General features: G+C 34.0%; 3 protein-coding genes across 10 annotated transcripts in view; 1 reads left to right on the top strand and 2 right to left on the bottom strand.

Moving 5' to 3' along the window:
- Positions 1 to 12,295, top strand: part of Pdk1 (Phosphoinositide-dependent kinase 1) — a 302,785-nt gene extending 290,490 nt beyond the window's left edge. For all 3 annotated transcript variants that reach the window (XM_089070939.1, XM_011637106.3, XM_011637107.3), the window contains 3 exons: positions 6,613 to 6,852; positions 6,976 to 8,346; positions 8,552 to 12,295. In XM_089070939.1, coding sequence (XP_088927065.1) covers positions 6,682 to 6,852; positions 6,976 to 8,346; positions 8,552 to 8,665 — 1,656 coding nt within the window. In that variant the 5' untranslated portion in view covers positions 6,613 to 6,681 and the 3' untranslated portion in view covers positions 8,666 to 12,295. The remainder of the gene's footprint in view (positions 1 to 6,612; positions 6,853 to 6,975; positions 8,347 to 8,551) is intronic.
- A 227-nt stretch (positions 12,296 to 12,522) lies between these two features.
- Aptx (aprataxin) lies at positions 12,523 to 14,141 on the bottom strand. The gene is made up of 4 exons (XM_011637105.3): positions 13,878 to 14,141; positions 13,329 to 13,675; positions 12,860 to 12,993; positions 12,523 to 12,779 (listed from the first exon to the last, which is right to left on the bottom strand). Exons 2-4 carry the CDS (start codon positions 13,622 to 13,624, stop codon positions 12,619 to 12,621), a joined length of 591 nt encoding a protein of 196 aa, XP_011635407.2. The 5' UTR covers positions 13,625 to 13,675; positions 13,878 to 14,141; the 3' UTR covers positions 12,523 to 12,618.
- An 840-nt stretch (positions 14,142 to 14,981) lies between these two features.
- LOC105426047 (uncharacterized) lies at positions 14,982 to 24,654 on the bottom strand. Of its 6 annotated transcripts, XR_016137970.1 has the most exons (6): positions 21,611 to 21,861; positions 17,675 to 21,200; positions 16,709 to 16,963; positions 16,170 to 16,439; positions 15,465 to 15,703; positions 14,982 to 15,295 (listed from the first exon to the last, which is right to left on the bottom strand). XR_016137970.1 is itself a non-coding variant. In XM_089070940.1 (5 exons), the coding sequence occupies exons 2-5, from the start codon at positions 18,838 to 18,840 to the stop codon at positions 15,700 to 15,702; spliced, it is 1,695 nt and encodes a 564-aa protein (XP_088927066.1). In that variant the 5' UTR covers positions 18,841 to 21,200; positions 21,611 to 21,861; the 3' UTR covers positions 14,982 to 15,699. The 6 variants fall into 6 exon arrangements, 3 of the variants coding, with proteins under 3 accessions (XP_088927066.1, XP_088927068.1, XP_088927067.1); XM_089070940.1 differs by having other exon boundaries at positions 14,982 to 15,703; XM_089070942.1 differs by having other exon boundaries at positions 14,982 to 15,703; positions 17,743 to 21,200.
- Between the last annotated feature and the right edge of the window lie 2,069 nt (positions 24,655 to 26,723).

Here is a 26,723-nt window from a genome sequence, read left to right as displayed (position 1 = left end):
ATCTTCCCTGAGATAAATGCAAAAAGAGGCTAAGATCGATACAAACACTTAATACAAATGTCGCGGCGTTATCGCATTCCTTTCATGAACGTGATATTGCTGATTTGTACTTTGTACTTATCGCTAATTTTTACTTAACAGCTCTCTCACTCTATTATCTATTATATCACCACTCGTCTGCTGTCATGTACTTCGTACTTCCGTTTAACACTTGAAAAATATTCTCGTCTAACATATATTTTCTTTCGCTTTCTCACTTGTAATCGACGGGTTTTAATTAAAATCTTGCGGAACGAAAAAAACAATTCCCAATTCTTCAATGTTCTCTCATATTACAATTCATTTTTACTCTGTCAGTATGTTTAGTTTTAAGTCTACCTTCGACAAAGCTCACTACAACCGTACTACAACACGTTACGTCGCGAACAAACCCTATTCTATTCAATTCAATTCGTTCTCGTTCTCTCTTCGTCGAACAAACGCTTTTATTCGTCGGCATCGACGGCGCGTGATCCAATTTAACCGCGCTCGCTCGCTCGCGACATGTTTCTCAGCGTCTGCGAATGCAAAACATTTCATTCACGGGCAAAAGTGCTGGCCGCCTGCGCCAATAGGCGTAGTCCCTTACCTGCGAGAGCGGCAAAAACGAGAGTAGTGGCGCGCGTGCGAGAAAGAAAGAGAGAGAGAAAGAGAGACCGAGAAGCGCGTTAGAGAAGAGAAGGAGGCAAGTGACGGCGGCGACGGCGGCGGCGGCGGCGGCGACGGAGGCGGCGGGGGATGGGGATATATAGAGAGCGTCGCACTCTCCTTCGCCTCTCTTCGTCCTCCGTCCGCGCGCCTCACGAAGGGAAAGGGAAAGGGAAAGGAGAGAAGGGGGTAAGAGCCGCGTACCGGGAGAGAACGCGGAACGCCATAAGATGGAGGAGAAAGAGCGAGAGAGGGAAGAGAAGAGATGGGAGAATGCGCGCGAGAGGAAGAGAGAGAGAGAAGACACGCGCGGGGCTAAAATTAGAATGTCCGTTGGAATGCTGCTGGTAGTGATGGTGTGTACAGGGTGATTCAGCGAGCGAGAGAGAAGGAAAGCGTGAGAGCGAGAGAGATGCGGAGGGAGGAGCAGATATGCGCGGATAGTTTATTCCGTCCTGCGATGAGGCACCTATTAGAAGTTAGCCCCCCCACTTTTAGAAATAACTTATTTTGTGCTGAATTGTGCTAGATTTGTGCTGAAAACCGTAATGTGAAAAAAATGTCATAAAAAATGAAAATCGAGAAAATTAAAAAAATCGCAAAGTGGGGGGCTAGCCTAGAATGTCGTTTTTTTTTCTTTTTTTTTTTCTTCATTTTTTATGACATTTTTCACGGTTTTAAAATTCGAGCACAATGTAGCACACAACCTAGCACAATTCAGCACAACTCTCAAAATAAGTTATTTCTAAAAGTGGGGGGAGGGGCCAACTTCTAATAGGTCGATGAGGCCCCTCTAAGGACGCGTAGCGGATACGCGTCGAAGAACGAGCGGATACGCGCGCGTACTCGCGCGAGCGCGAACGCGACGTACGAGGGGTACCGGAAAGCGGTCGATCTTGTGCCACAGGATCCCACCATCTCTCCTCTTTCTTTTGCTCTTCTTTTCTCCTGCTGCTCCTTTCTCGCGCGCGCCTTTTATACTCTCGTCGCCGGAAATAGATTCGCGTATCGACGCGCTCCGAGAATAGTCCTTAACTTTTTCATCACGAGATCTCACGAGGCGGATGATAGTAGAATAATAGTAAGCGCGATGGTGGTAGTGCCATGTGACTCGAAGGTGCTATTTTCAAGTGTGACATTATTTTCGTCATGTGCTGGTTTCACATCTACGAAAAAAATCCAATTATTGGGACCTATCGATTTCGAGGTTTTACTCACCTTTTCAAAATTACTACCAATGCGAAATTTCTTCCTTTCGATTATAATAGACATTTGTATATTTTCGTGATTAAAAGACTTAGGTTCTTCAATTATAGCGTCTCAATGTTATTTCGCTCAAAGTCTCAGAGTCTAAATCCTTCACCGACGATCTCTCGGCGAAAATTCTATAAATAGCAGCTAACAATTTTGTGGGACTGTGTAGACTGCCGGTCACGTCCTCACGGGGACCTTTGCTCACGACCGAAATTCAAATACCGCCGATTGCTTTTCAAATACTTCAGCAAGACCCATTCTCCCTTCTTTCCCGCGCGCTATCTGCGATCTAAGCAAATCTTTCCCAGGTCATTCCACGGCGGACTGTCGTCCGCGTATCGATTATTTCTGCGTCCCCACCTCGTCCGAGGATCGAGGCGAGGTGTCCGATCGCGTTTACGAATCGTCCGGTATCTGGCGTGTCGATGGTTAGCTTATACCCCCAACGTCGTTATTGGCATGTGGGGGCAGAGGGACAATGAGGAATAGATAAGCAAATAAATAAACTACCAGGGTAAGGCGAGTCGAGAAATTGCGAGAGAAAAAGATAGGAAGAGGGAGGGAGGGAGGGAGGAAGGGGGGGAGAGAGAGAGAGAGAGAGAGAGAGAGAGAGAGAGAGAGAGAGAGAGAGAGAGAGAGAGAGAGAGAGAGAGAGAGAGAGAGCCGAGTAGGACCGGTGATTCTCGGGCGAACGTTCGTCGACGAGGTCGACGGCCTGACACGGATGGTTGACGCCGTGGGGCCCGCCTCGTAACCGGCCTGGGAAGAAGAACAAGAAAAGGTAGATAAAGAGAGGAAAGGAAAGGACCCACCGCTATGGAGCAATGATGCGTTTTCGCCCTCTGTGAAGACGACCGCCGGTACCTCCCGGCTCGATAACCGATCTGAATCAGCTGGCGATTCCTCTACCTCGATGCTCGTCTCTCTCTCTTTTTAAGTTAGAAGAAAAAGATCAGAATGATCTTGGATGGTGATCTTGGTAGAAGTCGCTCTTTAAATTTCGGGACGATCTTAAAGGAGGCGTTTAGGCGAGCATAAAATTTTCGGCCAATTTCAAATGGATTTTCCGTGACGTCGATTGCTCTTATCACCTTAACTCTTCATTAAGTGATACACCGCGTGTCCCAGAGTATATACTATGCCCCTTTCCCGTCGATCTCGTCGTTCTCCTTCTTCCCCCTATAAAAGTGTGATCGATGGACGTCGGAGACGGGACGGATCGCACGAAATTGGGGCGTTGCGTATTTATCGCTCCTATTTCGCCGCTATTTACCGTACCTGCGACTTTTCGCCGCCGGCTCGCTTTTATCGTCCGCTCATTTTATTTTCCCCATATGGTTCCCCTCCCCCCTCCTTTCTCACATAGTTATAACTTGTACGACACGACCGGATATTTTTATTAGATTTCTTTCGCTCGCCGCGTCGCTAATCCGACATTTCTCCTCGCGCAGCGAGATTTATCCAGCCTTCGACATTTCTCTCTTATTTCTTGTATTATTGACTCTACGGGAATCAATTAATATCTCGAAGAGATATCGCGTTTATTTGAACTTGGTCAGTAAGAATTCCATTTTTTCTTTTTGTATTTCCGTTTTTGTATTTTTTTCTTTTTGTATTTCCGTTCGTATTTATCATATTTATATATTTGTTATCACATTTTAACACACATATCTTTGTACGTTATTTATGGATTTTATATTAAAAAATTATCATTTGTTTTTTTTTTTAATATCTTCAAAATAAAATCTTTTACGATGACACATAAAAATTTTCCTTCACAATTTATTTATATTTGTTTTTCAGTCTTTTATTTCTTCATTTCTTTTTTATTCGTGAACTTTATCGTTACATTTTAAAGGGTACTCGCTGAAAATTAAAGAAATACTATCCCCTCTACAAGAAAAAATTCGACGTTGGAATAATACCGTATTCATTGTCGTTGGTCATCGTTGTCCTCATTTCGTCCCTAACAAATGCGAAGCGCTTCATTACGGCGGCCCGGGAAATCATAAAAGCCGAATGCTCGATGAAGTGATAAAACTTAATTTGGCTGCACAGCCGTTGTGCAAACAACGCTCGCCCGTAACGTTTTCCGCGGGACGCTCATCCGTCCACCTTCGTTTTACGATTTTTGTGGGGATTTTACGGGGGTAGGGGGTTTATTTTTATCGGCGGCTTTACTCCAGGCCGAGAGGCGCGCGTGAAATTACTACGGGCGACAAGAAAATGCCCGCGTATAAAATAGGAGGAGCCGCTCGCGACTTTATGTCAAAATCATTCTCGGCTCGCGATAGTCGGCTTGGGAAAACAGTTGCGAAAACAACATCGAGATTAATTCCGCTCGCGAGCAGTTAATTATCCGATCACGCGTCCTGTTTTGTTATATCACTCCTCGCGATTATTATTATTGCGTATCGGCCGGGCTTTAAAAAGATTCCGCGGGGAGTGTTTCTCCTTGCGCGAACATCTGTCGCAAATAATCGTAAAGCTGGATTCAACGAGCTGCGCATAACGTGTCGCCAGGCGCAGGCTTTACGTCATCCATCACGCCATGATTTCCAGTAGAGTAGACATAATTATTCAATCATTATTTGGTCTCGATAAGATATCCACAAAGATTAATGACATGAATACAATCGAGAATACATGGACGAATTTGTGATGTTCTTTATCGTACGACAGATGTTTGCAAGCAACGATGGAAATCGAGTTGATGGGATTTTTCCCTTAGTTAATATGTCGCGTGGCCGATAACTTTCGAATTGAAAAAGTTCCAGTATAAAAGTCTTGTACAGTTAAATGACGAAGTTTAAGTTGGTTACTGTTGAACAAAAAATCGTGAGATCAGATCCATCTTGTAAGCGGCTCGCCTATCTTGCTTTCAAAGCACAAAGAATAGATTTACGTATCCTTTGATACCATTGTATAGAATGTAGACTTTTGAAAGGATCCGCATCTTATCGATCACGGAAGACCGGAAACCTGTTGCGATCCTTCGATATACAAAGCGTTTATTTTTTTTTTTTGGCGGAAGTGTAATGATAATGATAGCGGAAAGAAGAGAGGTCGATCGTCTTTCGAGCCGGAAACGAGGGACGATTAGGGCCGCACGAAAGAGGGACATTTATCTCGCGGGAAACACCCGCGATCGTGATCCTCTGCGAAGCGGAAATACTCGAGCTCTCGACACTTTCTCGCCGGGCCGGTTTTCGGCTTCACCTCCCTTCACCCTCCGGCCATTGAATTTCATACCTCTCTCTAAACGCAGTATTTAATCGTCTTCAACTCCCCTCCCCCCCCCTGCGAGATTACCGAGCAGGTACCAGGTGGAACATCTGTTGCTCAACCTGTATCGCGCTATAATGCCTTTTACGCTTCAGTACCGATCCCTTTGCGACTTTTTTCTGTCATGAGAATAGAGGAGGAGCCGGAGTGCGCGTGAGAGAGTACACCCAGTCGTTTGGCGTATTATAAGGAGCAGCGTCTCTCCTCTCGCAAACGGGTCGCAATTACGTGCTGCATCTCATAGAGAGGTAGTCTCAACAATAATCTCTTCTGTTGTAACGAGGGAAATCCGTCCCGGGGAAAACGTTCTTGTCTCGCCTCTTGCCTGTGTCGTCATTCCTGTTCCTTCGATTTTGCATCGCAATCTTGTTAACGGATACGAAATCGTATCTCTCTCTCTCTCTGCCTCGCTGGTCCTTCGAATTCTCATCATTAAGGCCGTCTCGTATTCAAAGATGTCAAGCGACGACTTGTCTAACTAGTAATTATTGCTCTATATACATGTATGTATAATATACGCACATATGGACCAATATTCTAATCATCGAATATATATATATATATATATATATATATATGCATTTCGAAAGAGGATGTGCTTCCGCAAAGCGGCATATGTAAATAGCGGAACGATCGCATACACGTGCGACTTATGAAAGCATGCGTGATTAACCCTGTAAACTTTGGACTTCGGCCGCGTACAGCCTTGATCTTCCAGCGCGTGTGGGCTGCTCGTGTCCGCGTGAATGCGTTTCTTACTTTTCTGCGTGGCGGGAGAACGAGACGTCTCTTTCTTTCCCTCTCTTTCGTCGCTGCCGCCGTGTCGTAGTCGTCATCCTCTGACCCGCACGACGCGACCACGTGCCGGCCGGTCGCGATGACGTCACGCTTCCGATACGTGATTTCCTGGTACCGGACGACCGTTGGCGGATGAGAGAGGAGTTAAGTGCCGGAGGGGTTAAGTGACACGGGAGGTTCGTGCCACCTCCTCTGCGCGAGCGTCTCTCGCGTCTTCCGGAGCGGAAAGGATAATGAGTGCCTCGCGAACGAACATTTTAGCTAGCGGAAAGACGGCGGTCGCGATTCCAGCGTCTTCGCAGTTGTGTCTTATTTTTTTTTTTTTCTTTTAAGTAAATTGAAAAAAATCGAAATCTATCTCAATTTTAGATTAATTCGCCGCGGAGCAAAACGTTTTATTTTCGATTTCGCGTGGCTTTTGACTCGACAATTTTTTATCAAATTTATAAGTAACGCTATCGGCAGAAAATTGCAAGGCGACAAGGCTGTAGATCCTATTTGGCAATTCGTTATCGTTGCGTGAGAGAGTAGTAGAGCAGCCAGACGATCACGGACAGTGTGCCTGACGAGTGTATCTTTCGTTTGCAGCGTGTGGCGAACCAGGCGCTTACCGTTTCGCCACAGCCGGCAATAACGGTGGAGGGGCCGGTGTCCAAAATGTCTCCACCGACGAACGACGTGAACAACGGTGTGGTAGCGTCTCCCAGCACTCTGGCGCCTCGGGTTCCACCGACCACGAACCCGTCCCTCACCAACCCACCGACGCACAAGCGTACCCCGAAGGATTTCATCTTCGGCAAGGTGATCGGCGAAGGAAGCTTCTCCACCGTAAGTCTCTCTTCTATATAAATTTAAAAGATTATAAAATCATTATAAACAAATAAAACATTTTTTTAAATAAAAATATACGTAGAGAGAAGATATAAAATGCGCGATTCTTTGATTCGACAGGTTTATCTTGCCAAGGATATCCACACCAACAAGGAATACGCGATCAAGGTGTGCGATAAGAGTCACATAATCAAGCAGAAGAAGACCGAGTATGTGAAGCGTGAGAAGGAGGTGTTGAACATGCTCGCGGATGCCAAGCATTCATTCGTGCGCCTGTTCTGCACCTTCCAGGACGCGGAGAGACTATACTTTGTCATGTCGTACGCTAAGAATGGCGAGCTCCTGCCTCACATCAACAAGGTGGGCTCCTTCGACATCGAATGCACTAAATTCTACTCGGCCGAAATCCTACGCGGTCTTGAGTATTTGCACGGGCTCGGTATCATTCACCGAGATCTCAAGCCGGAGAACATCCTGTTGGACGAGAAGATGCACATCCTTATCACCGATTTCGGTTGTGCCAAGATCCTCAAGGATGACCCGGAGACACCTGCGTTGGACTCGGACGCTCCTCAACAACAACAACAACAACAGCAGCAGCGTTTTAGAGAACGCAGCGGCTCCTTCGTTGGTACCGCTCAGTACGTGTCACCAGAACTACTGACCAACAACAGGGTGAGCAGAGCGTCCGATCTTTGGGCTCTGGGCTGTCTCGTTTACCAGATGGTCGCCGGCCTGCCGCCCTTCCGCTCGAAAAGCGAGTACCAGATGTTCCAGAAAATCCTGAAACTCGATTATGATATACCGGACGGTTTCTGTCCGCTAGCACGGTCGTTCGTTAATCAACTTTTGGTTTTGGAGCCGACGCAACGACTGGGCGCTTTGGACGAGCACGGTGCCGGTTATCCCAGCATCCGGGCGCATCCCTTCTTCGAGGGCGTCGACTTTGAGACCCTTCACGAGCAAACCCCACCGCCGATTTATCCGTATCTACCCGGCACTTCGGAGCGTGAGGAGTTGAGGTCGCAATATAAGGTGCCTGATAATCTTGAGCCTGGTTTAGACCATAAGCAGCTCACTAGGCTCCTCTGGACGAACACTGATGAGATCAACGATGACAATGAGACCACTGGCGCAGAGAACGCATTCTTCAGCGAAATCATCGTAGAGAAACCACTGAGGAGATATATCAACAGACCAGAGAGCAGCACCAATATTGCCAATCTGACGCCGGAACAGATCAGAATGCGACTAGAGAAGCAACGCGCCACGAATCAGTGGCATCCTTTCGTCGATGACAATCTGATATTGAAGCAAGGCTTTGTCAATAAGAGGAAAGGCCTGTTCGCCAGACGGAGAATGCTTCTCCTCACTACCGGACCACACCTATATTACGTTGATCCTTACAACATGGTACTCAAGGGTGAGATACCCTGGAGTCCCGAAATGAAGATCGAGCCAAAGAATTTCAAGATTTTCTTCGTCCACACGGTAAGCACTTTTAGAATATTGTTAAATAAAAATTAAATTATTACACATTCAGTGCCTTTATATTTCTTTGATAAAAGATGGAAATTTAAGTTGTCTCATTTTTCAATGTCTCAAATTGTTTTTAATTTGTATTTATACTAAACGTGTGAAGAAAATTTGCAGGAATGCACACTGAATATGTCTAAACTTTTCTTTTTGTTTATAGCCAAACAGAACGTACTATCTCGAAGATCCCGAAGGATTTGCATTAGAGTGGTGCAGAGCAATCGAGGAGACTCGTGTCCACTGTTACGGCCTGCAAAAGATGACCACCGCTTAAAATAGAAAAAGGACACTTAAGAGAGATCTAAAAGACAGAACATATAAAATAATAAAGTCCGCGAGTAGCGATCGCTAAGGTCGATTTGTTCCCGACGAGAAGCGCTGGCGAATCGATTGTTCGCGTATTAGCCTATTGTAAAAAGTAGACTAATAGAGTTATCACGCACTTGCGCGCTTTGTACAGATTAGGCAAAAATTCATTAGGCAAAAAAATTCCGAAATCGCAATTTCCGTTATCGATAAGCATTGTCGCGTCGGTTTATTATCGTTTACGTTCAACTATTTATTGACGATCCTTTAGAGAATCACATCATTCGCGAGAATTGCGCGATACGTGCGCAAAATAATGAAAATATTAGCGATTAGAGAAATTTTTAGCCAAGATTTCAGCTGCATATCCGCAGCGTCTATAGCCATGTGACGTAACTCGCGTGAGATCGGGGTCGCCCGGGGCAAAAGAAAATAAAGTTTACGCACTCGTAGATTTCGATGTTTACAATTCTTGGCGATATGCATAATTCGGATCCCACGCACGACAAATTTTCACGCGAATTGATTTTCGAAGAAAGAAAAAAAAAAGGGAGAGACCGGATCCAGAAAAAATTTTCCCGCCCAGAGGCGCCTTGATCATGCAAAACACGTTTCGCACGGCACTATTATAGTTCTTTATTCTTAAATCTCATAGTGAAATTCAACATACGCGACAAAAGCGCGATATATATTTAGATGAAATTAAAAGCTGCGCGTGGCCGCAGGCGTGTCGTACGTCGCCGCGCGAGTTTAGACGTCAATTTAGCCGTAATTAGCCAAAAAGAGAAAAGGAAAACGAAAAAGATGATGAAGAATAACGATTCACTGTGCAGCTTTAACGAAACAGTTTTTTACGTCGCTTGTAAAGGATTTCCGGAATCTCGCGACATTCCGGACGATCTTTGCTCTCTTCGCGATGTACAGACAGTATTCTTCGTAACGTTTCATCGTCATCCCATTCCCTCACGTTCGTACTCTCGTTTCCCTTTCTCGTAAATATTTTCTGTAAATATCATGAGGCGTTTCTACGAAGAGCAAGCCACGTAAAAACACTTTGTAATATAGTAGATACGTAAGTAGAAGAAAAATGAGAAGTATCGTTATTCTGTCACGATGTTTTTCGTTCGCTTAATTAAACACTTCTCGTCGTCTGGCTCTCGCGGACTCGAGCATGCGATATGTGATTCAGTGGGGAATATCGACGAAAGGGAGAGCTCGGTATTCTCCTTTGAGAACGTTCGTACGAAGAGGAAGCGACGAAGAAAAGGGGCATAGAGAACAACTTCACTTTGCCTCCCACTGAAGACTTTTACACGCCTGAGAAAGGACTCTAGACAGTAAAATAAACTCGTTTGATAGCTTTAAGAGACGCTATAGTAAAATCCATTTCATTTAGAGCGTATCATCAATTGGTGGTTATGTCGTTGTCATTAGTGTGATTATTTACAGTACATGATTTGTAGAGTTCAAGCGAAAAATTATCGTCCGCTGTGTTGCGAATTGTTGCAGCTGGCGACGCGTACGAGTATTACGAGTATTCATTTTCCTCGCATATACATATATAAATTAGATATTTAATTAGAACACAAGGCCTCGCGCTTCGTTAATTTATTCCTACCGTTACTTGCCTCGAATTATTTATTCTCGTTTTCCCTTTATTCTCGTTTTAAATATCGTGCGTGAGGACCGCGATGTTCATAGACATAGAGATTACAGACTAGTTAACTATATCTCGCTACACCGTTCTGCGATTATATATTTGCGATATATTATTAGTATAGTGCTATTACTACTATTAACTACTATTACCGTCACCACTGCGTTGTTGCTACGTTACTGCGTACATATATATATATTATATATATTCTATATTACGTCAACTATTGCCGTTAGACTTAGCTGTTTTTAGGTATATACGTTTATTGCGAATACGTACTACCGCGTTGATAAAAGAGAGAAGAAAAGGATAGAATCGAGACGCGATTTGATCCTTGCGTGATATTGCGAGCGAGCCGCAGTCCGATCGTGTATAAAGTTGTATATTACTAAACATGCAAATATTTATATATATAAATATTATACGTATATAAAATATTTATAAAATGTGAATATAAGTAATTAGGGAAAGAAACTCTGTACATACATGTTCATAGGATAAAAATCGCGTTTAGGTTTAATTCTCGTTGATTCTCGACACGGCTCGTTCGCGATTCCGTTGTAATGGAAAACTTTACTGTTATCTTCTTATCTTTATCTCTCTTTCTCTCTCTCTCTCTCTCTCTCTCTCTCGCACTGGTACAGACATAAACAGGGTATTTGGAGGATAGTTGGGGCAGTCGGTGATTGGCACGTATTGCTTCGTGCGATGTTCGAAAAAATGGTGATTCGTTCCTTTACGGATCGGCATTGTCCTCGCTGCCCAGCGGCTTTGTCAAAATGACCGCTTTTGGCGGGCTGCGTACGGTGCGGGCGGATGAGAAACGAAGAGCAGGTGAACAATCATCGTCGTGTCCCGACTAAACTCTACTTTCTTCTTTTTTCTAGTGATAACCAATCGCGAGAGGGAGAGTTAGGCTTTAGTTTGAAGTTTCGCTTCAGACGAATCGCATCTCGATTTTGTAACGTAATCTGTCTAACCGTGAACGAAGCATGTGTGTCGTGGAAATTTTGATTTATATATATATATATATATATATATCGCGCGAAGCATACATATAAATATATATTTTTCGACATAGGGACAAATATATTTCCGTGCATGTGTAAATATATTACGTATCGACGTTGTGCTTCTTTCTCGGAAAGGGAGAGATTACGTGCTACAGGTCCGATCTTGCCGATCTCGCATGTTAAAAAGTCTTTTCTTTTCCTTTGCATACGAGATAGGGAGAACGGATTACGCGCGTTGTTTCCATCGCGGGAAACTTCGCAGATCCTATGTTTTATGCAGGTGTTGCAAACTTTCAGATGGGAACGCGCGCGTCTTGTTTAGGGGTACACAACGATATGCAGACTTTCCGAAAAGTCAAGAAGCGTTGACAGACGTCTTCCGATCGTCCGGCACCGCTTCTCGAAATTCCTGGCCGCTCTTTCGGTTCGTACGTTTCGGACCTTTCCCTCTCACTATATTATATCATAGCGAAATAATCGATCTGGACGTGACTTCGTCGAGAAGGCACGCCGAGGCGCTACGTTCACTAAGAAGAGATAGTTAATTTAACTAGGCTAGAGATTTTTCAGAGGAGACGAATACTTAAAAATCAGAATCTTTACACTGTTACGAAACCGTTAACGATCTGTAAACCACGCAAGTAATGACAACAAGGGATGGAGCTTGCGGATATTCAGATGCCTATTGTTTCGATGCAGCAGAAACGTTTTCAACTATTGATTGCAGTATTACTAAATGTATACAGATTAAATGTAACACTACACACACTCCTACACGCAAAACACGTACAAACACTGTCAATATACACTCGCGCAACCTACGAGAAGACTTTGTAAATAGTTAGAATAATTGATATTATAGGCGCCAAGATGTATTAAGGATAACATCAAATTTATTCAGAATAAATCTTCCGAAATATCACATAAATGTCTGTTAATTTTGCATATTTCAAAAATCCTCTTAATTATATTTTATACAAATGAGTATAAGAAAGATCAAGTTATTCTTTATGAAATATAAAAATCTTATGTATGGTATATATATTTTATATGTGTATAATGATGATGTCACACATATATGGTCTTTTTTTATTTATTGATACATGTTATATTAAATGTTCTAAGATTTGTAAGTTTTTTAATGAACCACAAAAATGAAAAAAAGATTTATAATTTATTTTCTAGAAATAATTTATACATATGTTTTATTATGATTTAAATTACATATTTACATACATTTATCTCTTGCTCTTATTTATTGATGTGTGTTAATAAATGCTTCTTCAAATCTGGCATATTTTTCGGTTGCATTGAGCATTTGTAACACTTCAAATCTGTTTTCAAATAGTCCATACATTTTTGCATAGAAATCTTTTTGATTTCGCCTTCTTCACGCAATTCACGACATACATCTGAAATTTAATTTGCTTCTAAATTTGTATTTAAGAGATTATAATATATGTCTGTTTTAGTATGTAAAAAGATAACAAACTTGATGAATGTAAGAAGAATGGTGTCGTAAATGAATTCCAATGATTCTTGGTTTTAAGGCAAGGGCTATTAAAATCCGTGCTTATTAGATGTAAGTGCAATCTTTGCATACTTGGCATCGCATGATAACCTATGCTATTCAAAAATTTAAAAGGACTAAATATTTCAATAAAATTACAAAATAAAATATTTTCACATTATTTGTAAAGTATTTGCTATGACAATTGTGTACTAATATGACAGATATACAATTGTCAAAATGAGTAATCTTCACAATGATAATCATTTACAAAGCACAATGACAGATCAATTAAAGAATCAATTGGAAAAGAGGCAACAATAACATTCAATATATTCAAATTTATACTGATTTAACATATTTTTTTAAAAGCAGATAGTTATGTATTATTATAGGATAGATCGCTACTTACTTTATCATTATTATTGTTTTATTTTAATCTAAAACTCACATAAACTCATGATCCGTTTGATCTTTTACAAGACCACAAGCAACATTATGCATATGCATTAGTAAATCTTGATGATCCTTTTTAACGTGCCATATAGAGAGAATATTCTCCTTTGGTAAGACTAAGTAATGAAATTGTGCTTTAGGATATTTATCTTTAATGACAACTATTTTGTCATCTTCCTTGATTTTATATTCAGGATCCTCTATTGATTGAAGTAAACCAGCTGTCCAATGATGTTTTTTTGCAGTCGTTGGTTTACTCATTGTTAGTTTAGATGTGACTTTACGTTTCATTATTGTAATTCCAAATCGTCCTTATGTTGTTAAATGTTGACAAAAATCCACCTAAAATTTTTTTATACATATATAACTGTTATATATATTTTACATAAATTATGAAATAAAAATACATATTACGTATTTGAATACATACTATGTATTTGAAATGGTATCTAAACAATGCAATAAATCCAATTGCAAAAATTTATACATTGCTAACTAACAATAAACATTTTATTCCTCAGAAAATAATTAATAATTGTCATACCTGATGCTGAAATGTCATACAGTCGATTACAAGGTTAATTTTTCTAACCAACGATTTATTATTTAATTGTATACATCAGACTTTGATTTTTGATAATGATGTGTATCGCATTGCTTGGATTATATATACGTTAATAAAAAATACACACATCAATTAAATAAACAATAATTTAAGCAAACAGAGATACAAAGGCTCCAACCAGATATTATTAAAGATCAATCTAGGCAAATTTTTCGTCAAAGAAGCCTGAACGACCCGAAGATAATTGAAGAGCATCAATGTTACCGATTATTGATATAAATTTATGATTGTTAACATAAATGGATAAATGGTCAGTGTAGAGTTTCTTTCCTGTATATATCAATAAAAATACACTCGATCAATATTTTGTGTAGAATTATAAACTTAAAAAGGAAAAATCATTGCTCGTGGTTCGAACAAAATAATTAAACGTTAAAGATAACACTTGTTGAAGTTAAAAAAATCTGTTATATCGATATATATCGACTATATTAAGACTGCGTTCGGGGAGTGCGCTATTAGTGCTATTCATAATACATCATTTCATCTTTATTGCATTATGCAAATTAAGGATGGAATGATGCGATAGTTCTAATAGCGCGCTTCCCGAACTCAGCTTAAGGCGATATGGACAAACATTAGCCTGGTCTACAATAGATGATTTAAAGCTTAAGCCATAAGAAATGAACGAATCGAACGGTCGAAGAATAGGAGACTATGAGAATATTTGACTATGATTGATCAATTTCTTATGGCTTAAGGCTTAAATCACCTATTGTAGATCGGGACGTACAGTCGAAATGCGGGCAAAATTTGAAATATGTTGATTAATTATAATATAATTAAACCCATATGGAATTGTATAAAAGTATTTGGGTGAGCATTATGGTAAAACTCTTCTCAAGGGACGGTATCCCCAATGATCTTTATTTTACACATAGAATAAATTTTACTTTATGAAGAAAATTAAAAACCTATATGGAACAATTACAGATCACGTCTTGCATTGAAACTATATAATGATCAGTGAACTCGTTGTAGATTGTAAATTGTAAAGGAAGTAATTACTAAACAAAATTGCTTGTTTAATTATATATTTTAACATACAAAAGAAATCAAAGTCAAAGTTTTTTCTATTACTATCGCTACTTTACTTAGTTAATAATGTAATGAAATCATCTTGTCACCTATTACAGTCAAAACATCTACATCTATATTTATTAACAAAATCATTATAAAAGCGATAATTATTGGGAATATCCTAAAATGATAACAGATTTTTCTGTCTAGTCTAACTCGTTCCATCAGCCCATAGGCGAGCACTCTGATACAATTATTATTACCGGATATTTAATATATAATGTTGATTAAATGAGATTGATTTTAAATAAAGAATTCTGCAATATAATACAAATAAGTTCATTTCGTTAAAAATTGTTTCAACATTAATACAGTCAATCAATTATGGGAAAATTATTAATAAAAGCTTTGAATTTTTTTGTTTTGCACAAAGCTTGTCACAGTTTATATATCATTAAGTCTATGTAGCCTTCTCATTAATTTTACCTTCTCATTAGACTAATAAAAATTTATATTTTTCATCATTTGTGTTAACGGTTGTAGAGATATATCCTACTTGGTACTTCCATCAATTTCATCAGAATTTAAATACTCATTATTATTATGATATGTGAAGGCGTCCGGAACTAAACTTGGATAATTACTGTTAAATGCATTATTAACTTGCAAGGTCTGTTCTGATGAATTTGTCATTTGTATGTTTTGAATTGTTTCATTTCAACTACCTACATTTGCATGCAAAGCGTATAAGTAATGCAAAGACTATAAATTGGAATTGGCGTCAAAATAATAAGTAAAAAATATGAATTTTTAAATTTATACATTATATACATTATATGATTATATCAAAATTAAAGATATTATTACCGAAATATTTAAAAATGTTTGGGTTCATATTGACAATGTATGGAAATGTGATCAATCAAATATCAAAATTTTTATACATTACTATAATTTAATATTAAATACGTAAAAACAATTTTTAATTAACAAGATTTGATATTGACTTAATTAATCGAAAGAAATTCAATAGTAACGTTTATAACATATTTTTATAAAGCATCCATATTAAACATTCAATTATAGTTTTATATAAAAATTATAGCGAACAAATGTAAACAATTAAGAATCATATTTTTCATATTTATATTTGATTTTCAATTACTGGAAAATAACTTTCACAACATTTACCATTGATTTCCTTCATACTCTGCGGTTTGCGATTCTGCGCCTGTTTGATGACTTGCATTTGCATTAAGTTCATCAATCAATCGTTGTGCCCTTTTATCCACCATAATTCCTTCACTTATTCCATTAATATCTGCATTAGTTAAATAATTGTTTGTATTATGACGTGCATCTGTGTCAAAAATGTCATAATTTGATGTAGTATCGGTTTGTAACGTATTCGAAGTATTCACCGTCAATAGTTGGTCATCATACACTGTCCAATAATACAACCTATAGGTAATAGGTAATAAAAAGATGTAAAAATTTATCAGGTGCAGTAAAATAATTAGTATTTATAAAAGAAATATAAATTGCTTTTTTCGGATTACGCTAAGCTTGAAGTATGTAATGCTATACTCTTAGTCTAATATACTAATAAAGACATTCGATGCAATTATAAAGAATTCGCGAAAAAGTCAAATTTGAAATAATTTATATGTATATATATATTTATATATTTGTTTGTCAATTACTGAAAAATAAACTTTTGCAATATTTACCATTGATTTCTTTCATACTCTGTGGTTTGCGATTCTGTGCAAATTTGATTAAAACCTGTACTTGCATTAATATGTTCATTTATCGATTGTCCATCTAATTCTGTATTTTCGATAATTATTTCAGATTCCGCATTTATCTCATTAAGAGCAACTTCAAAAATCATGTCATTATTTGATATACTATCAGTTTGTGAGGTAGGTTTCAAAATATTCATCGTCAATAGTTGTTCATCTTGCACTGTTCCAGAATAAAACCTATAATAGGTTACAAAAAGATGTAGAAATTTGCCAGGTGCAGTAAAATAATTAGTATTTACAAAAGGAATATAGATTATTTTTTTGCGGATTTCGCTTGATGTATGTAAAATATGAAATTATAAAGAATACGCGAGAAAGTCAAATTTGAAATAATTTCTATATTTAATCTTTTCGAAGCTCAACAATGGTAAATAAATATGTAAACCGCTCGATTATACTATATCGCGAACAATCGTTTTTGGTTTTTAATATTACTTTATATAATTTAACAGACATTTATATAACATATTTTAAATAAATAAATTTTTTATTTTTTTTCTTTACATATATTACTTACTGAACATGAGAAAGAACCAAAAGAAATAAGAAAGAAGTAATAATAATTAGAAAACGAATGTAATCAGTATTTACTATCTCTACGCATTTAAATATTAATTAAATATGGAAATCTTAATTAGCATTCTTCGATTTGATTAAATTAAATTAAATTATATTGATTAAATATAAATTCTTTGTTTCAATATTTATAAAATTTATATAACATTTCTGTTAAATCTTTGACTAAGATTTATATAAATGTAATCAAATGAAATGTATTACACTTTTATATAGTATTTTATATCTAAATCCAGATTATAGATTATAAATCACACATATAGAAAATTTAATTTATATTAACTAATAATTAATATTAATCGTAATATTTACCGTTGTTGTTCTCCTTCATTTTCTGTAATCTGTGAATATGATTCAGCCCCATGAGAATTTGTATTCACGGCATTTTTGTTATTCGCTGATTGTTGTACCATTAAATATGCATTATTTCCTTCGTTTCCTTCGTCAGATCTCGAATTCTCATTTATGCCGTGATAGATTTTTAAGTGATTTTCTAAGCCTTTTGTTCCGGTAAATATTGTCAATTTGTGCTCGCAATAAATGCATTTTGCTTTATCATCACACTCGTTGAATGCGAAATATTGTTTTAACCAGGTACGTTTAATCATTTCTTGTATCTCTATTATTTTCTCCTCATGCATTCGTAATAAATGAAGCTGTAATGTTTGTACATTATGTGCCTGCTTTAAAAGTTTACAACAAATTTTGCATCTTGCGGCATATCCTTTTTCTTTAATATAATATTGCCATATTAAGGAAGTACTTGTGTACCTTTTCCAATCGTCGTCGTTTATTATTTTATGAACATCATATAAATGAGTTTTTAAATTTCGTGTTATACTTGGAGCTTTAAAAATTTTATCACAATAATTGCATTTTATTATATTTCTGCTTAATTGTGTGAAATGTTTCCATGCCCACAAAAATTTCTGCGATGATATGTTTTGCATGTTATTCTGTATTTTTATATCGTCAGCTCTTGAACTTTCATTTATATTGTGAAATAGTTCCAAGTGGTTCGCTAAGCTATCTATTCCTTTAAATATATCCAATTTAAGATTGCAATGTATGCACCTTATTTTATGACTTTCTTGACGTTTTATGACGTCAAATGCGAAATGTTGTGATAACCAAATGTCTGTAATTGTTTTTTGTATTTTCGTTATTTCTTCTTGATGTTGTGTAATTATATGACTTTGCAAAGTCCAATTCTGAAACACTTTTATCAATCTATTACAAATTATGCATTTCGCATCACAATTCTCGTCTAGTGTGTAATATTGCCATATGTACTTTCCATCATTTTGTGCATTGTTCAAGTGTTCCATGATGTAAAATGTTATGCCATGCTTAAATAAATGCTTTTTCATACTTATACTCATTTTACTCTGTTTATAAATTTTATTACAATATTTGCACTGTATCTCTTTATTGCTTATTTTCTTATAATATTGCCATATTTCAGAATATATTTTCATTATGTACGTATATTACCACTTGTAAAAATATAATAATCTTTATAAAGTAATGTAAGTCTTATTCAAATATTCAAAAGACTGCTTGCAAGAGACTAAGTAAAGCGTATAAATTTTTGCGAAGATATAAATATTGTATATGTATGTTTGTTGTGTTAAAATCAAATAGGTTATCAGCTTATTATTTGTAATTGTTCTTATAATGGTTTGTAAACATCATCAAAACATTGTATTAATTTTGAATTTATGTATGTTAACGATTTGATACATCTATCATTTGCTTTATTAAGTTAATTTACAATTTATATTGTACTATTTCATTTTAAATATGATAATTAATTTTAATAATGATTTTCTTGCGAAATGAAATAAACATTTATATAAATTTAATTAATTGTTATTCTTTTGCCTGTTTCTAAATAATTAATAATATTTCTGACCATCGTAAACAATTTATTGTTTATTAGCATATTCAATTTATAAAACAATGCAAGTATATAATTTAAGTTAGACTTATATGCATGAGAGTGTAAATCTGCAAAAGAGATGTTTTTTTCTGACAGATTTTGTGAAATATAAACCCTGACGAAAATGTCAAAGCTATAATAATTTTTATATTTTTTTAAATTATTTAAGGTTTACAAATTTGTCTGTGAAAATAACAATATTATGCGTGGATTCAGAGCAAATTAAACCGAATAGAAAAATCATTTTGCGAACTTCAAAATAATTAAGGTAATATTGTGTATATCACAAGGTGATCGTAGCTTTTCTGTTCGATATAATTCGCCAATTAATGAGATTGACATTAAATAAAATATTTAGCTTAATAAAAATATTTTAGAAATATATTTATTTTAATAGAAATATATTTTATAATAAATATATTTTTATTTCATTGATTACGACAAATGTTATAGTCAATCAAATACTAGAACTAATATTTACAATAATTTTATATAGTATATTTTAGTTAATAAATATTTCTATGATCCTACTCATTTCCTGTGGCCTTTGAATCCGTATCTAACAAGGTCTTGAATTTGCATTTTGTTTCTGTTACGAACTCTTGCCTAGTATCTCTTACAGTTTTTTTATCAGTATCTTATATACTTTCAATTAATTATAATCCATAATATTAAAATTTCTAGAACAAAACTCTCTGTATTTAACGTTCCGTCAGATTGCAACGTTTGTTTGTCTCGAAGTATTTTTTATCATTGTTAGCTGTTTCTTAATTATTATCCAGTAAAAGTTATATAATTATATATAAATTGATAAAAATTAGAGTATAGAATAATTAACAATACATATAAAAAAACATTTCAGTTATGCGAGTAACACAACGTGCGTTATCACTTAAAATTTTTATCTATTTCTACGTATTTATATATTAACTAAACAATTGCAAATTATTAGTTTGAATTAGCAATATTATAAAGAAAAATTGAAAACCCATGTAGAATCGCACAAATACAGATCTCGTCTTGCATTGCAACTATATAGTGAAACCGAAGATTTAATTCATAAACTCGTCGCAGATTGCAAATTGTAAAGAAAGTAATTTCTAAAACTAATCAAAATTGTTCGTTTAATTATATATTTCATCACATAAAAGTAATCAAAGTCAAAGTTTTTTTCTATTATTATTGCTACTTCACTTAGTTAATAATTTAATGATATCACCTTGTCATCTATTACAGTCAAAACATCTACATCTACATTTATTAATAAAATCATTATAAAAGCGATAATTAGTGCGAATATCCTGAAATGATAACAGAATATCCTGAATATCCTGAAATGATTTTTCTGTCTAGTCTAATTCGTTCTATTAGCGAGTCCTCTGATACAGTTATTATATTTAGTATATAATATTGATTAAATGAGATTGATTTTAAATAAAAAATTCTGCAATATAATACAAATAAGTTCATTTTATTAAAAATTGTTTCAACATTAATACAGTCAATCAATTATGGGAATTATTTATAAAGGCTTTGAATTGTTTTGCACAAATCTTGTCACAATTTATATATCATTAAGTCTACGTAATATAGCCTTCTCATTAGTTTTACTTCTCATTAGACTAATAAAAAAATTTATATCTTTTGTCATTTGTTGACTGTTGTAGAGATATATCCAAAGTACTTCCACCAATTTCATCAGAGTTTAATACTCATTATTATTATGATATGAAGGCGTTCGGAACTAAACTTGGATAATTACTGTTAAATGCATTATTAACTTGCAAAGTCTGTTCTGAAATTGTCATTTCCATTTGTACGTCTTGAATTGTTTCATTAAGCAATCTACGTTTGCATGTAAAGTGTAGAAGTAATACAAAGTATATAAATTGGAATCTGCGCCAAAAGAATAAGTAAAAAATATGATTTTTTTAAAATTTATACGTTATATCAAAATTAAAGATATTATTATCCAAATATTGAAAAATGTTCGAGTTCATATTGACAATGTACGGAAATGTTTGATCAATCAAATATCAAAATTCCTATATACTATTACTATAATTTAATATTAAATACGTAAAAACAATTTTCAATTAACAAGATTTGATATTGACTTAATTAATCGAAAGAAATTCAATTATAACGTTTATAACACTCATATTTTTATAAAGCATCCATATTAAATATTCAATTATAGTTTTTACATAAAAATTATAGCGAACAAATGTCAACAATTAAGCATCATATTTCTTATATTTATATTTAATTGACAATTACTGGAAAATAACTTTCACAATATTTACCATTGATTTCCTTTATACTCTGAGCTTTGCAATTCTTCGCCAGTTTGATGACTTGCATTTGCATTAAATTCTATCAATCGTTATATCCTTTATCTGCTATAATTCCTTCACTTATTCTGTTCAATTTCTGCATTAGTTAAACAATTGTTTGTGTCATGACGTGCGTCTGTGTCAAAAATGTCATAATTTGATGTTCTATCGGTTTGTAACGTATTCGAAGTATTCACCGTCAATATAGTTGGTCATCTTACACTGTCCAATAATAAAGCCTATAATAAAGGTAACAAAAAGATGTAAAAATTTATTAGGTAAAAATTTATGCAGTAAAATTAGTATTTATAAAAGAAATATAAATTGCTTTTTTCGGATTACGCTAAACTTGAAATATGTAAGAAATATGTATATATTCTTACTAATATACTAATAAAGACATTCGATGCAATTATAAAGAATTTGCGAAAAAGTCAAATTTGAAATAATTTATATGTTACATATTTATATATTTGTTTGTCAATTACTGAAAAATAACTTTTGCAATATTTACCATTGATTTCTTTCATACTCTGTGGTTTGCAATTCTGTGCAAATTTGATTAAAACCTGTACTTGCATTAATATGTTCATTTACCGATTGTCCATCTATTTCTGTATTTCCGGTAATTCTTTCAATTTCTGTATTTATCTCATGAAGAGCATTTACAAAAATCATGTCATTATTTGATATACTATCAGTTTGTGAGGTAGGTTTCAAAATATTCATCGTCAATAGTTGTTCATCTTGCACTGTTCCAGAATAAAACCTATAATAGGTTACAAAAAGACGTAGAAATTTGCCAGGTGTAGTAAAATAATTAGTATTTACAAAAGGAATATAGATTATTTTTTTGCGGATTTTGCTTGATGTACAGGGTGGCGGAAAAGTCACTGGACACTGGGCACTGATGTAAACAAAAGATTTATGTGTCATGACAAATGCATTAAAACTTCCTACTGTACTACGTCTTGCTGTTACTTTTGTTTTCTTTTAACCAACTGTCCAGTGACTTTTGAGCCATCCTGTATGTAAAATATGCAATTATAAAGAATTCGAGGGAAAGTCAAATTTGAAATAATTTCTATATTTAATCTTTTCGAAACTCAACAATGGTAAATAAATATATAAACCGCTCGATTACTATACCGCGAACAATCGTTTTTGGTTTTTAATATTACTTTATATAATTTAACAGATATTTATATAACATATTTTAAATAAATAAGTTTTTTATTTTTTTTCCTTACATATATTACTTACTGAACATGAGAAAGAACCAAAAGAAATAAGAAAGAAGTAATAATAATTAGAAAACGAAAGTAATTAGTATTTACTATTTCTACGCATTTAAATATTAATTAAATATGGAAATCTTAATTAGCATTCTTCGATTTGATTAAATTAAATTAAATTATATTGATTAAATATAAATTCTTTGTTTCAATATTTATAAAATTTATGTAACATTTCTGTTAAATCATTGACTAAGATTTATATAAATGTAATCAAATGAAATGTATTACACTTTTATATAGTATTTTATATCTAAATCCAGATTATAGATTATAAATCACACATATAGAGAATTTAATTTATATTAATCAATAATTAATATTAATCGTAATATTTACCGTTGTTGTTCTCCTTCATTTTCTGTAATCTGTGAATATGATTCAGCCCCATGAGAATTTGTACTCACGGCATTTTTGTTATTCGCTGATTGTTGTACCATTAAATATGCATTATTTCCTTCGTTTCCTTCGTCAGATCTCGAATTTTCATTTATGCCGTGATAGATTTTTAAGTGATTTTCTAAACCTTTTGTTCCGGTAAATATTGTCAAATTGTGCTCGCAATAAATGCATTTTGCTTTATCATCACACTCGTTGAATGCGAAATATTGTTTTAACCAGGTACGTTTAATCATTTCTTGTATCTCTATTATTTTCTCTTTATGCATTCGTAATAAATGAAGCTTTAATGTTCTTACATTATGTGCCTGCTTTAAAAGTTTACAACAAATTTTGCATCTTGCGGCATATCCTTTTTCTTTAATATAATATTGCCATATTAAGGAAGTACTTGTGTACCTTTTCCAATCGTCGTCGTTTATTATTTTATGAACATCATATAAATGAGTTTTTAAATTTCGTGTTATACTTGCAGCTTTAAAAATTTTATCACAATAATTGCATTTTATTATATTTCTGCTTAATTGTGTGAAATGTTTCCATGCCCACAAAAATTTCTGCGATGATACGTTTTGCATGTTATTCTGTATTTTTATATCGTCAGCTCTTGAACTTTCATTTATATTGTGAAATATTTCCAAGTGGTTCGCTAAGCTATCTATTCCTTTAAATATATCCAATTTAAGATTGCAATGTATGCACCTTATTTTATGACTTTCTTGACATTTTATGACGTCAAATGCGAAATGTTGTGATAACCAAATGTCTGTAATTGTTTTTTGTATTTTCGTTATTTCTTCTTGATGTTGTGTAATTATATGACTTTGCAAATTCCAATTGTGAAACACTTTTATCAATCTATTACAAATTATGCATTTCGCATCACAATTCTCGTCTAGTGTGTAATATTGCCATATGTACTTTGCATCATTTTGTGCATTGTTCAAGTGTTCCATGATGTAAAATGTTATGCCATGCTTAAATAAATGCTTTTTCAAACTTATATTCATTTTACCCTGTTTATAAATTTTATTACAATATTTGCACTGAATCTCTTTATTGCTTATTTTCTTATAATATGTCCATATTTCAGAATATATTTTCATTATGTACGTATATTACCACTTGTAAAAATATAATAATCCTTATAAAGTAATGTAAGTTTTATTCAAATATCCAAAAGACTGCTTGCAAGAGACTAAGTAAAGCGTATAAATTTTTGCGAAGATATAAATATTGTATATGTATGTTTGTTGTGTTAAAATCAAATAGGTTATCAGCTTATTATTTCTAATTGTTCTTAAAATAGTTTGTAAACATCATCAAAATATTGTATTAATTTTGAATTTATGTTAACGATTTGATACATCTATCATTTGCTTTATTAAGTTAATTTACAATTTATATTGTACTATTTCATTCTAAATATGATAATTAATTTTATTATTAATTATGATTTTCTATTTTAATAATGATTTTCTTGCGAAATGAAATAAACATTTATATAAATTTGATTAATTATTATTCTTTTGCCTGTTTCTAAATAATTAATAATATTTCTGACCATCGTAAACAATTTATTGTTTATTAGCATATTCAATTTAAAAAACAATGCAAGTATATAATTTAAGTTAGATTTATATGCATGAGAGTGTAAATCTGCAAAAGAGATGTTTTTTTCACTGACAGATTTTGTGAAATATAAACCCTTACGAAAATCAAAGCTATAATAATTTTTAATATTTTTTTAAATTATTTAAGGTTTACAAATTTGTCTGTGAAAATAACAATATTATGCGTGGATTCAGAGCAAATTAAACCGAATAGAAAAATCATTTTACGAATTTCAAAATAATTAAGGTAATATTGTGTTTATCACAAAGTGATCGTAGCTTTTCTGTTCGATATAATTCGCCAATTAATGAGATTGACATTAAATAAAATATTTAGCTTAATAAAAATATTTTAGAAATATATTTATTTTAATAGAAATATATTTTATAATAAATATATTTTTATTTCATTGATTACAACAAATGTTATAGTCAATCAAATATTAGAACTAATATTTACAATAATTTTATATAGTATATTTTAGTTAATAAATATTTCTATGATCCTACTCATTTCCTGTGGCCTTTGAATCCATATCTAACAAGGTCTTGAATTTGCATTTTGTTTCTGTTACGAACTCTTGCCTAGTATCTCTTACAGTTTTTTTATCAGTATCTTATATACTTTCAATTAATTATAATCCATAATGTTAAAATTTCTAGAACAAGACTCTCTGTATTTAACGTTCCGTCAGATTGCAACGTTTGTTTGTCTCGAAGTTTTTTTTATCATTGTTAGCTGTTTCTTAATTATTATCCAGTAAAAGTTATATAATTATATATAAATTGATAAAAATTAGAGTATAGAATAATTAACAATACATATAAAAAAACATTTCAGTTATGCGAGTAACACAACGTGCGTTATCACTTAAAATTTTTATCTATTTCTACGTATTTATATATTAACTAAACAATTGCAAATTATTAGTTTGAATTAGCAATATTATAAAGAAAAATTGAAAACCCATGTAGAATCGCACAAATACAGATCTCGTCTTGCATTGCAACTATATAGTGAAACCGAAGATTTAATTCATAAACTCGCAGATTGCAAATTGTGAAGAAAGTAATTTCTAAAACTAATCAAAATTGTTTGTTTAATTATATATTTCATCATATAAAAGTAGTCAAAGTCAAAGTTTTTTTCTATTATTATTGCTGCTTCACTTAGTTAATAATTTAATGATATCACCTTGTCATCTATTACAGTCAAAACATCTACACCTACATTTATTAATAAAATCATTATAAAAGCGATAATTATTGCGAATATCCTGAAATGATAACAGAATATCCTGAATATTCTGAAATGATTTTTCTGTCTAGTCTAATTCGTTCTATTAGCTCATTAGCTAATCCTCTGATACAATTATTATTACGGATATTTAGTATATAATGTTGATTAAATGAGATTGATTTTAAATAAAAAATTCTGCAATATAATACAAATAAGTTCATTTTATTAAAAATTGTTTCAACATTAATACAGTCAATCAATTAGGAATTATTTATAAAAGCTTTGGATTTTTTTGTTTTGCACAAATCTTGTCACAATTTATATATCATTAAGTCTACGTAATATAGCCTTCTCATTAGTTTTACTTCTCATTAGACTAATAAAAAAATTTATATCTTTTGTCATTTGTTGACTGTTGTAAAGATATACCCACGGTACTCCATCAATCATCAGAGTTTAATACTCATTATTATTATTATGATATGAAGGCATTCGGGACTAAACTTGGATAATTACTGTTACATGCATTATTAACT

Source organism: Pogonomyrmex barbatus, unplaced genomic scaffold (genome assembly GCF_055798465.1).
Source record: "Pogonomyrmex barbatus isolate J1 unplaced genomic scaffold, ASM5579846v1 scaffold11, whole genome shotgun sequence".
Taxonomy (NCBI): domain Eukaryota; kingdom Metazoa; phylum Arthropoda; class Insecta; order Hymenoptera; family Formicidae; genus Pogonomyrmex; species Pogonomyrmex barbatus.
Note: the sequence above shows the minus strand (reverse complement) of the source record. Positions and strands in the feature narration are given on the sequence as shown.

Bases quoted from the DNA above. Each gene is read 5' to 3' on its own strand.
- Aptx (XM_011637105.3), bottom strand. From the start codon at position 13,624: ATGAAACGTAAAGTCACATCTAAACTAACAATGAGTAAACCAACGACT. The intron at 12,994-13,328 runs GTGAGTTTTAGA...ATTTTTGAATAG, and splicing joins CAAACGGATCATGAGTTTAT to CATAGGTTATCATGCGATGC. The intron at 12,780-12,859 runs GTTTGTTATCTT...ATTAAATTTCAG, and splicing joins ATTCTTCTTACATTCATCAA to ATGTATGTCGTGAATTGCGT.
- LOC105426047 (XM_089070940.1), bottom strand. From the start codon at position 18,840: ATGAAAATATATTCTGAAATATGGCAATATTATAAGAAAATAAGCAAT. The intron at 16,964-17,674 runs GTAAATATTACG...AACCTATTATAG, and splicing joins AATGAAGGAGAACAACAACG to GTTTTATTCTGGAACAGTGC. The intron at 16,440-16,708 runs GTAAATATTGCA...TATTACCTATAG, and splicing joins GAGTATGAAAGAAATCAATG to GTTGTATTATTGGACAGTGT.